This window comes from Mixophyes fleayi, chromosome 5 (genome assembly GCF_038048845.1).
Source record: "Mixophyes fleayi isolate aMixFle1 chromosome 5, aMixFle1.hap1, whole genome shotgun sequence".
Taxonomy (NCBI): Eukaryota; Metazoa; Chordata; class Amphibia; order Anura; family Limnodynastidae; genus Mixophyes; species Mixophyes fleayi.
In genome coordinates this window covers 45,184,592-45,197,329 of record NC_134406.1, presented here as the reverse complement: position 1 = coordinate 45,197,329, position 12,738 = coordinate 45,184,592, and the positions used below count along the sequence as shown (strand labels likewise).

At 38.2% G+C, this 12,738-nt stretch overlaps 1 protein-coding gene across 1 annotated transcript; it reads right to left on the bottom strand.

Annotated features, from left to right (window-relative positions):
• Positions 1–200: 200 nt before the first annotated feature.
• SHH (sonic hedgehog signaling molecule) lies at positions 201–12,406 on the bottom strand. Its single transcript, XM_075212123.1, has 3 exons — positions 11,729–12,406; positions 6,204–6,465; positions 201–1,923 (listed from the first exon to the last, which is right to left on the bottom strand). Exons 1-3 carry the CDS (start codon positions 12,035–12,037, stop codon positions 1,226–1,228), a joined length of 1,269 nt encoding a protein of 422 aa, XP_075068224.1. The 5' UTR covers positions 12,038–12,406; the 3' UTR covers positions 201–1,225.
• Between the last annotated feature and the right edge of the window lie 332 nt (positions 12,407–12,738).

Sequence of the window (12,738 nt, the reverse complement as noted above, 5' to 3'; positions counted from 1 at the left end):
ATACTTAGAATTTCCGGCATAGCCAGTTATTAAAAAAAAATCAATTTAAATCACTTGTATTTGCAAAAGTGATTTAATCTCTGCTACTTCATAATGAAAATAAATCTGGATTTAGCAAAAAACGTGCAATGCAGGAAAAGTCCTTCTCATTACATGAATGACGAGAAAAATGAATGTTATTTCAATATGTCAATATTAAATACCAAGCAAGCTGTGCATAGCACACTTTATTTCTATAAAACTATTAAAGCCGTTACAAAGTATTCCAAAAAATACATTTTAGTAAATTTACAGCGGTTATTCAATTTATTAATGCAAATCATCAACAGTCTTCATCCACTGGAGGTCCTAATTTGTGTGCGCTTTGTATTTTCTTAAAAAATATGACTTTCTAATAAACTCTTTTGAGGTTAAAATTACAAGATTCCTACTGTTTACAATTAAAAAAAAAAATAGGAAGTTCGTGTAACAGTCTGCAAGTTATATGAATGTGACCGGATGCATGTTTATACAAAAGAGAGGGGGGGAAAACATTTTAAAACATAATAATGACAAACATAGATAAGCGATAACGTTACGTTGCGAAACTATTTAAATTAAAATAATATATTCTCGTATTGTACACTATTTCAAAAAACGAAATGCAATTCAGTAAGTATTGATCTCTGAACAACAAAAAAAAATCTAATTTACAATTCTGTGTATAAAAATATAATTTACTGAACCCCCGCTGAGACAAGTCTTTGCTTATAATTATTTAACACTTTTTAGTGACAGCCAGACCTAGCTAGACTCTTATGGACAGTCACAGTGGAGGCCTGTCAGGATAGTGATGAAAAGACAAGGGTGATGTGTAGAACTAAAAGTTATGACTGAATTCACATATAGAAAAATAGAATCTGCTGTGTTAAAGCGGACTCAAGCCAGAGAACTTTTGTGAGTCCATTAAAGGTTCGCATGAGAATAAATTATCAAGGAAACTAATTAAGGCTTCTCGAATGTCTCGTTCATATTAAACATCTATTCGAACAACAAACAAATAAATATTCAGTAGGAAAAAAAAAGAAAAGTACAACATGATGCATGAACAAAATCATAATACAATAATAATAATAACAACGACATAAAGTCTGGGGGGGGGGGCTCTTGTTCCTTAGTGTCTACTTTGGACTGTCCTACATTAAAAATTAATGTCTTTCTCAATGTAATGTGTGGGGGGGATGTTTCAACTGGACACCGCTGACATTCCCAGTGGGTGAAGAGAGTCATTATCCAAGATCCAAGTTCCTAACTGATAAAGTATTTGTGAATACCAGTTAATTCCTTCACCCTGAAGGTAAGTGGGAGATGTGTTGCTATAGTCTTTAAGGTAAAGGAATGAGAAAAGTTTAAAGGCAAATCTCAGTGGGGCAAATGCCATGTGTGCCCAACTGTGTTCTTCAATGACTGCATAGCAAGAAGCAAGGACCCCGTTGATGACCACTGTCCCGTGAGATGTGACGGGCGCATAAGCTCCAGTGTCTTCTTCAAGGTAAACTCTCTCCACTGTAACCACCTTCAGACCCATCATCCCTTGAGTGGCTATAAACACCTGATCTCCAGGACGTATATTACTGGCAAAGACAGACTTGAGAGACCTGGTGCCATTGGTTTGACTCTGTGACACGAAGAGAAGGTGAGCAGCAGTCAGACGGATGGTCTCTTTGGGTTCAGATGTCTCTATGACATAGAACAACATCTTCACACTCTCCTGCTTATCTATGAAGGTGAGGAAGTCGCTGTAGACCAACCTCCCCTCCTCGTCTGCTGCCAGCACCCGATCTCCTGGGCTCAGGTCTTTCACTGCCTTAATGCCACCACCCTCCAAGGACACTGTAGCATTGGCCGGAAAGCAGCCACCGGATTTTGCAGCCACTGAGTTCTCTGTAAAAGCAAAATGAATTAGTTGTTAGTGACAGTACCATAATCCCATTACACAAATCTCATGAATGTTATTGGGCTTTCACACTCTTTTAGTAGCGTATATCTCCTAATTCTATGCTCACAGACATAAACCTTTACACCAGCCACTGGGAAATATCCATCTAATGGTCACTATGTCTGAATTCATTTAACAAAATAATTAGCGCACAAAATACCAATCAAACGTTTGATCACTTTTATTTTTAGTTAATTAAGGATGTAGGAAAAAACCCCAGCAATGTACATGTATCAAATAGTGGCGTAATAAAGACATAGAAGACCTCGTCGTTCCAGAATGCCTTTGGGTGATGGAACATTCTGGGACTTGTAGTTCCACAGGAGATGACGGTTGGCACGTTGCCTAACTAGTTAAATTATGTCCCACTAGACCAAACGTAAACTGATGGACTCTCAGTAAACCACTGACTGAAATGACTAGATCCGGTCTATGTGATATTTTATAAAAGATTCGATTTATTTAAAAATATCTTAAGTTAAGCATTTTATTTTTTTTAGAACAATCTGATCACTGCAGATAAGAAAAGGAATATTGTTGTATACATGTTTAGCTGAGCATGACAAATAAATAACCGGTGCCACTATGAATTTCATTAAACAGTAAATAATACAGTATATACTGCATTCCCTTTCCAGATACCAGTTCAGTTTTGGAAATGTAATGTCAGGAGCGAGGATTGTGTTCATCCACTATCTAGGAATCTGTGCACTGAGCTCAGACGCGTGAAGTAGAGATCTGCCTGACCAAACCCATGTTACTAGTGGTAAAGTGTTAGCCTTATTCCTTAAATAAACTCTCAAATCTGCTACTTTGTTACCACTACACTAATGGCTCACTCAGGAAGAACTACAGTGGTGAAAATGAGATTTTTATTCATCAGCTAACGACTTTATCGCGTCTATTTAACAAATTAAACATGTTTTCAAAGTCTGGGGAAGGAGCTGGTAGCAAACAATTCATGATTCTTACTTTTTTTTTTTGTAGTGTCTGTGCTGCTGGCCGGTCCCATAGTGCTGGTCTCAAGCAGAGACCAGCTTTGTTTGCATATTTGGTGGCTGTTGAATAGATCTCGTCCTACACAGCTACTCTACAAACATACCAGTGAATTGGCCGAGGTGTGAAGATCTGGGGGCTTTGAGCAGCACTTGTTTGGGTTCTCTAATTAAAATCCAATTGTCATTCTGATTCATGTAACAAAATGGAGGCACTCTTGGAAGAGAGGATGCTTCAATTTCTTCCCAGCATCCCCCTTATTTACTCAGGTGCAGGAACTCTATGTGCTGTTAATTCACACACATACACTCCAAAATCCAAGAGGAACTATTTGCACAGCACAGACACTTTTCCAAGACACTCAAACCCCCGTATTTGAATTTTAAATGTAATAGTCTTACTCTAAATACCCTGTGAGCTTCAGTATGCCACCCTGCCTCTCTGTCATGGTGATAATAATTCTCATCCCTAGGGTCCATTGTCCAAGATCATACTTTTAGTAAACAAGATATCTAGATAAAGAATCTTCCAGCTTGGAACTATGGACTTTAATCTCCTCATCAAATTCCCCGACATGAAATAGAGTTAGGACAATGGTAACCCTGATTCAGCTGTAGGAATTCAAGCTGTGGTCTTGAATTTAGGATAGCTCAGTCACACGACCTCACATGGCAACACCAATTCATCAGATCAATTCTAAGAAGAAGTATTATATAATAAAATATGAAAGAGCTGCAGCACCCTATATTTCTGTGGATATAATATATATATATATATATATATATATATATATATATATATATATATATATATATATATATATCACAATCATCAGCCACTAATTCATTACATATAATTATATTTTAAATATACTAATTTTATAGATTACATTTGAACAGAATGGGGTAAATATGTTTTTTTTTTCCTTAAAAAGTTTACGTCTATCTTTACTCCCCAATACTTCAACTGAAATTTACAGGCTCTGATCACTTATCAGAAAACACCTCCTGGTGACAGATCGTTATTCTGTAGCCTGGCTCAAAGCTTTATCTTGCAGCTGATCATAGATGCTGGTATAACAAATGGGAGCTGTTGCTGATTTGTGACAGTATGTGGCGTTCTAAGTGCATGGAAAGCAAATCTTAGTCCTGCTCGCTGTGCGTTCCACGGGGTGATGCCCTAAAGACGACGATCTCTCTAGATTTCTGGGTAAAGTCGTTTGGAATTTGATAACCTCCAATGGTCGTTTAACGTGCACTGTGAAGCGATAGCTCAACTTAATAATGAATTTAATAACTTTAGTGACATCATTAAGAATTCAGTGTTATTCAGGTAGTCAGTCTCCATAATACACCAAAAATAACCTCTGATGCAACATGCTTTCTAATGATTCTTCATGCACTGGCCGACAAGGGTATATGCTGCACACCAGAAATAAAACAGTGCCGAGTGAATCCTTGCTCCGGATTACCTATAATTCAGTTAGCACTGTCTTATTTCATATATATATATATATATATATATATATATATATATATATATACGCATATTTATATTATATAATTAGTGACTGATGATGGTGATATAATTATGGGAGGTAACTGGGATCCAATAACTTCTAATAGGACTACATCACAAACAAAATCAAGGTCTTCTAGTGAACAAGACTTAAGTGCACAATGTACCTTGTAATCCTACAAAACACTTTATCAAATCTACTTTTACTGCAGGTGTTTAATTGGTGTGTAACTTCAACTTACTATGGCAGTCTTTCGGTACTTAACAAAGGTTTTTATTTTGTGTCTGGCAGGGAATTCTGGGAATTGTAAGTTCACAAGTCAGATGATACGTCTATCGTGCACAATGCTATACACACACACACACACACACACTCACATTCACACTCACACTTACACACACACACACACACACACACACACATATATATATATATATATATATATATATATATTATAACTTTTGTCCAAATAACTTTAAGTAAGATATAAGTATAACTGTCTGTATGAACTAAACGTTCCACTATGGGTTGCTTGCAATATATTTAAAAGCAATATGAATGCAATCTGCTGATATAGCCCCTCTGGTAATGTTCGGGAAGAAGGTGGGAGAGGTGGACCTGTTAATTCGATACATTTATCTATGCAGAATTAAGGATTTCCACGACATCTGGCTAGTTATGTGTAACTTAGTAAAGGGTTGAGAATCTGCAGGCTAGCAGTCCTTTTGCCTGGAAGGGAGTGCTGGTGTTTGTAGTGCCACAACAATTTGAGAGCCACAGGTTACCTACCTCTGGAAAGTTTACCACCAGCTTTCAGTCTTTAGTAAATGTAAAGTAGAGAGCCTGATGCATTTGTTAGCCGAGGAAGTCTTAAAATTTATTAGATTCTGTTCATCCCAAAAACCACATTACTTCTGGGAACTAATTTTGTTGATAGAATTTAACAGAGCCGGTGAAATTTTAATTAACTGCTATATGAGTGCTAAATATACATACTGAGGGACTACTTTAAATTAAAAACATATTTCCTTTATAGGCTATTGGGGACTTGTAAAGGCTCTGTTATTTATCATGAAAAGCCCCAACGTTTGATCATTTACTACCGTTATACTGCTAAGCACAACAATATCTGGTAGACATAAAGCAGTACAAAAGAAAATAATACTATTTGTTGCTCCTTACTGAATACAGATATTACTGCTCATAAAATTAGCATTAAACTACAATATTCGACTTTATTATGAGTCTGTATTTATAGGCTGTGTGTTTTCCAAGTTTAATCATTTCTCTGCAGCTATTACTGAAATTACGTAAATATAAGTTAAATAATTTGTTTCAGATTAATGTCACCAGATTGATCTGATTTATCTGCCAAGCAGCTGAACGTTAAGGGGGATACTTTAAACGCTGTTTAAATACTCTTAGGAGAATGTAGACAATTTCCCTCTGGAACCAAACAAAGTTATCTGGGTTATTTTCAGTTTTCAAAAACTGATAATGGGATTCTTCTAATGGACAGATTTGAAGGGGTTAAACATTTTTTTAAACCAGGTTTCAATTTATTTTAGAACTGGAATTATTCACTTATTTCTTAATATCCTCAGGAACTTGTGGACTTTTGAGGAACTTCCTGGTTGTTATAAGACATAGGTTTTTGGGCTACAGTATTGTTAATGGAGAGAAGGTGACACATGTATTTGGGGATCTTACCTGCTTTAACAGAGCAGTGAATGTGAGCTTTGGACTCATAGTAGACCCAGTCAAATCCAGCCTCTACCGCCAGTCTGGCCAGCATGCCGTATTTACTACGTTCCCTATCAGAGGTCGTGATGTCAACTGCTCGCCCTTCATAGTGTAATGACTCTTCCGAGTGGTGCCCATCTTCATCCCAGCCCTCTGTCACCCGCAATTTCACCCCCGGCCACTGATTCATCACAGAGATGGCCAAGGCGTTGAGTTTGTCTTTACATCTCTAGAGGAGGGTAACAAACAAGGAGAGAGTAGAGAATTATTTGCAGAATACAAAACTCCAAACTGTTGCAAGAACCTGCCGTACAGGTTTGTAGTATGGACATTCCTCGTTTTATGATAAGAATTGTGTGCTTAGATAAAGAGTCAGTTACAACTTCTTTTTTTTTAAGTTATAATACATTTATTACCTTGTCCCCTTGCCAAATGACCACTGCCTGCTCGGAACTGTAGAGTAACTTTTGTAAATAATGAGCCACGAAGAAGGCGAAGTGCATTACATAACGTCCAGTCACTCTGGCCAGAGCAGGCATCATGGAATATGTAGCCCTCTTTATAAATTGTTTGAATGAAACTTCTCTTAGTCTGGTGGAATAGCTCCCTTGCACCTTAATGACATGTTATTGGTCCTTTCAACCACATTAAAATGTCATTTAGCGAATTACCGAATAATTACCACAACCTTGGTGCAGATTCACATAGGGCTTCCAAACCCTTTATTTCATTGATAGTAGTCTAGAATCTTGATGGCAGATGGCCATGTACTTATTAAGACTATATTCTGAAGATAAAACTGTTTATCCAAAACATGTTTACAGTAGTTCCAAGCATTAATTACTTGATATTGTAATCTTTATTTCTAGACTCCCCCCTGCCCCCTCATATTTTTTACTTTATATCTGGAAATACTCCTCCTTCTGAACTTTCTGAGTCCCATCGTCTGCCTAAATGTTGCTAGCCCACCAGTAATCAGGCCTAAGCAACCAAAAGACAGGGGAATGCTAAAGGAACAGAAGAAACTGTTCTGCATAGCGTCTGAGGATCTAAAGATGTCAGTCAGTCACCATGCTACCTAAAACTAATGCTATGGACTTTAAAAATATCAAACTTGTTCTAGAAGACAAATGCTGTCAGCCCTTTAAATGGGGACCCAGGATTTACACCGGAAAGTCTGTGGATCCTTTTCACATTAATTCCTTGTTGAAAAGTCTCTCAATACACTCACACACCATTATCTACTGGGCAAGACCTCGCCTTGCAGATCACTCAGTAGGGTCCTTAGCGCTGGAGGTATAGAGTGCCTCAGAAACACTCTGTTGCAAACATCTATAGAGAACAGTTCTTATGGGATCTCGATAACTGCTGCCCGTGAAGGAAACATGCTGGGAATTGTAAACCAGATAGGGCAGGGACAGAGAAGATAACAATGTTAAAATAACAGGTGAGTTGTACTTTAAGACAAGGAGTGAGCAAACATTATTTATCTTGCATGTCACTTTAAAAAAACTATTCTCCTTCAGTCTTTATGACATCAATACATTTGTTTTCCCTATTGCCTTCCATCTCCCATCTATACATGTCAGACTTTTTTAAAGAATTTATGCAAAAAGAAAGGGCAGTATACATGACTGAAGGCAGCACATAGGAGCGTCAGGAGTACAAACATCACTTTTTCTGTATATTTACAAATGTATATGACTGCCAGTAATCATAAGACTAGATGTTATAGTGATGGGGGGGGGGGGGGTTAGGGGGGTAGCGTTAGAACGCAGAACTTGAATTAACTTCAGCAAAAGTAAGTTTGAAGCACTAAATTATGCAGGAGTGATAGGGGAGTACCTGTCATCTACATCTTGGCATCAAATATCCCAGTCTTAGGCAACATGTGGCTGCAAGCTTCTGTGTATCCATACGTCTAGGCATACCTTGCTAACCTCTGACTTGACATGGCATGCTGGGACATCTAGTTCCACAACAACTAGCCACAGGTTGCCTATGCCAGCCATATCCCATAAATTAAGATATATACATTTATAATATCATAATAACGCCTAATGAAGAATTACAGGTTGGGGAGTGATGGATTTTGAAGATTTTTTTTATATATATATATATTAACTCTTAACGAACAAGAGATTAACTGAAATACAGGAAAGAAAGTTTCGCAGCTTGCCAATGAATTGATTTGTATTTGTAAGTTTAGAAATAGTCTCTAGCCATGCCATATATGGAGCATGACATGTAGTTTTGAATATTTTGAAAGAAAAAAAATATCTTTAGTGTATATGTTAATATTGAATGGGATATTTGAGAAAACAGATATGTAACACAAATAATTATATAAACTACCCATCCATTCTTGTATATATATATATATATATATATATATATATATATATATATATATATATATTAATGTGTGTATTGCTTTAGGAACCTTGTTTACACTAACTTTTTCTAGTTTATAGAAATTGTGACTATGGCTTTGTCTAGGAAGGGCATTTTATTCTGTAGCCTCTTACTATGTTATCTTTATTTGTTGAGCAAAATATTGATACGGCGAGGTACAATATACATTTTTGACATATGATTTATGATACACAGATAGTCCGGCTTTGACAGGCGTTAGCACAGCCCAGTCCTTTACTGCCAGCTAAAGCTGTATTGTCAGATTCACATCCGTGAAGATTAGGCTATTCATGAATTCACTGGGTCGTGTGCCACAAATCAACCCCAATTCTGCTCAGCCAACGTGAAGCCCAGCAGGGCAGCCAGCGCTAAGCTTTGTGTTCAGGAGAAGTTGTTCAACAAGCCCTCCCTGGCAGTTTCTAATCTCTTCACAAATGGAAACACTTAGCAGTTACCTGTTAGGGTAAACAATCTGGTGGGCTTCCAAAATATCAGCCTGATCTCTACATTCCACACTCTATATGTACCTAGGTGTCTGCATAACACCTGGCTGCTATTTAATTCACAGAAATCCAATGTTCTCTCCTTTCTTCCTAAGTCAATGAACCAATATAATATAAAATGGATTTCATGGTAGAGATTCTGAAGCTAATTGTATATATTGGGCCTTTTACCTCCCCTTGCCCCCCTCCTTATTTCCCAACCTGTATCACCGCCCACACACCTTCCCTTTACCTTAGTCTGTCATTCTGCGGCTGTCTCTCTGCTTCTCCCTGTCTCTCCCACTTCAGTTAATATTAACTAGTAACTAACGCATTAAACAAATATTTTGAAAGTTTAACATTCCCATTGAGTGGAAATCTTTACATAGTAGATAGACTGGTGAGGCGGGTCCATGCACTTGCCAATAATTCAGCTGAACAAGAGATTGTTAAGTAGAAAATAGCCCAATAACCACTTTACATTGTTTTAATAGCTGGTGAGCCAACTGAGTGCAGGCATTTCCCCTGTGCTACACTGCAACTGCAATCACCACAGCAGGACTATGGCGTATAAACCCACCTGGTGGCAGGGGCTCTGCCTGGCATGGCTCTGGCCGACCAAGGAAGAACTCTTTGCTGTTGTTAGTTTTTCTTAAGGAAAGTTGACAGAAGGTCATGAGTTCAAACGAAGCAAAACTAATGCAGTGAGAGTGGCAAAACGGCGCCTAAATTACAACTCCTACCCAAGAAGGGTGCGCCTACCTTTAGGAATGGGTATTACCGGGAAGGAACATGGTCTGGGCATAGACACTAATATATACTGCAGCACTACTTAATTCTATTTCACTATCTGTCTATTCTCTCTGTCTCCCCCTCTCTCTATCTATCATTTATCTCATAGTCTTAGATCTGTCTCAAAGTTCTTTCTATCTATCTATCTATCTATCTATCTATCTATCTATCTCATATCTATCTATCTCATATCTATCTATCTATCTATCTATCTATCTATCTATCTATCTATCTCATATCTATCTATCTATCTCATATCTATCTATCTATGTTTCTTTTTATCTATCTATCTATCTATCTATCTATCTATCTATCTATCTATCTATCTATCTATCCATCTAATCTATCTATCTATCTATCTATATATATATATATATATATATATATATATATATATATATATATTTATCTATCTATCTATCTTACTATCTATCTATCTATCTATCTATCTATCTATCTATCTATCTATCTATCTATCTATCTATCTATCTATCTATCTAGTCACCTCTATAATGTGCTGCTTCTGCGTGGCATTGGGGCATTAAGTCTTCTTTCCCTAGGCTCCAAACATTGTCCATCTTCTTGCTGTACAGAGGCACACAAACTGAAACACTAGCCGTTGCGATCGATACAAGTGATGAGTAAGTGGAGCTGAAAATGTAAGATGTGTCTGGCTTGTAGAGGCTCAGTGCTGAGAAGAGTCACGTTGGATCTGATCCCTGAGACCAAATGGCTCCTCTTATAGGATAAACTGCTTATATCTATCTGCCTATATGAGTGCCTGTACCTATGTCTATGCTAATATGAATGTTTGATAAGCACCGTGCTGATATAAATATATAAGAGTGATGCTGCGCAGCCCTCCGGCGTGACAGGACTTAAGAAGGGTGACCCTGAAGCCCGGCTGGTTGATCTGTGCTCATTGAATTGATCTGGCAGTCAGTTCCTTGAGGGACAGGGAAATGTAACTTGGCTGCACTGAGATTCCGAGGGGAATCTGTCACTTAGCTGAAAAAATCCTCGAGAGACAGGAAAGAAATAAACGATCTTGTGTAGTAGGTTTAACGCCCTGACATATTTGTACACATCTGGGACTTGTATACATCCTAGAAGTGCAGGCAAACCAGGGTGACCTATATATCTGTCTCCATCCTTTATCTGTAGCATTCCCTGCCAATGTGCAAAGCACTGCATGTATGGTGTTGATGGAGTTAAATATCCCATCACTCTTTTTGTAGGACTCTATTCATTTATGAGCAGAAATGATGTCATCTCCCCAAGTTGCAAGTCCCTATCTAAGAAAGGGAGCAGAGGAGCCGACTCTGGCCATCCTTAAATACATATCAATACATTCACGCTCTGATGGGCAATGCTGCAAATATTGCTATAGCCAACAGAAGCGATTTACAAGAGGAGGCGGTCGATTGAGATTTAACTGCCTATTGTGGAAGGATAACTAGGCACTAAATACTGAGAGCAGCCCCAGTCTGATTAACCAGGGAGGCGAATGTCTGTCATTATATGTCAAGAATGAATGAGTGCTCATTACCACTTTGCTTGATACAGTATTTCAGCTCATGGCTGTAACAGTGCTTGTGAGGGGAGGAATTGTTCAGGGTCAGATGTTTTGTAATGTAGGTGTCTGAGATGGAACAGGTTGAAGGAAATGACATCTAATGAAATAAGCTACAACCACAAAAGGCAAAAAGTCTGTCTCCATTCAAAACAGCAGTTATATTGACCTATTATGATGGACATAAGAGAATGACTGATCAAATGAATTTAACAGGTTTCTATATGTACCTGAGTCATGAGTCTGTCTGCTGCGGTGTTCTCCTCGTCTTTAAAAATGATGTCAGAGTTATAATTTGGGGTGAGCTCTTTAAACCTCTCCGAGTTCCTAGTAATCTTTCCTTCATATCTTCCACTAGCTCCCAGTGTTTTTTCAGCGACATTGGGAATGAATTGCTTATAAGCTAAAGGGGTCAGCTTTTTGGGGTGTCTTCTTTTGCCAATGCCCCTGCCTGGTCCACAGGTCAAGCCAGGAGGAACCACCAAAGCACTGATCACCCCCACCAGAAGAATTCGCGTCAGCACCAGCATCTCGTCCATGTGAATCCAATGACTCCCACAGCTCAGTCGTGATCTCCGTCAGCTCTCTAGATAGATAGCCTCTCTCCTATGTCCTTGCGCGCTGCCTGCCTCTGATAGTATCCACCGATTCCCTCCAAGACAGGTGCTGAAATAGCTGTGTGCTACACATCGGAGTTAAGACGTAAGACACGGATCACAGTAAACGAGGGGGTGGGGGGGGAGTAAAAAAAAAAAAAAAAAAAATAGGGGAAAAAAAAAAAAAGGTTTGATTGTAATGGTGGGAGCAAGCAGGGCTGAGGAGCCTTTGAGAGCCGTCTGTCTTTAGTGCTATATTATAGCTTGCACAGCCTGGAGCTGATTGGCCAGGGAAGCTTCTTCTCTTTCTAATATGTTAACCCTTCCAAAAGCACCAAGAGCAGATGTAAATCTTGGGCTGTGCTTTTTGAAAGCTTGTGGGAGTGGGCGTGTCATGTCAGTGACTTGTTCTTTGTAAAGTGTTTTTTTTATTTTGGCAGATTGACAAATGTCTCAGCATAGATGCTCCAATAAGACAACTATCTTCCTCTTGATCTATATTTGTAAGGAAACTTTTATTTCAAGGATGTAGTTAAATTACTGTTAGTTGAACATGGCACCTGTATCTCTCGATATGTCCAAATCGAGTAAAGTTCATATCTATCTATCTATCTATCTATCTATCTATCTATCTATCTATCTAT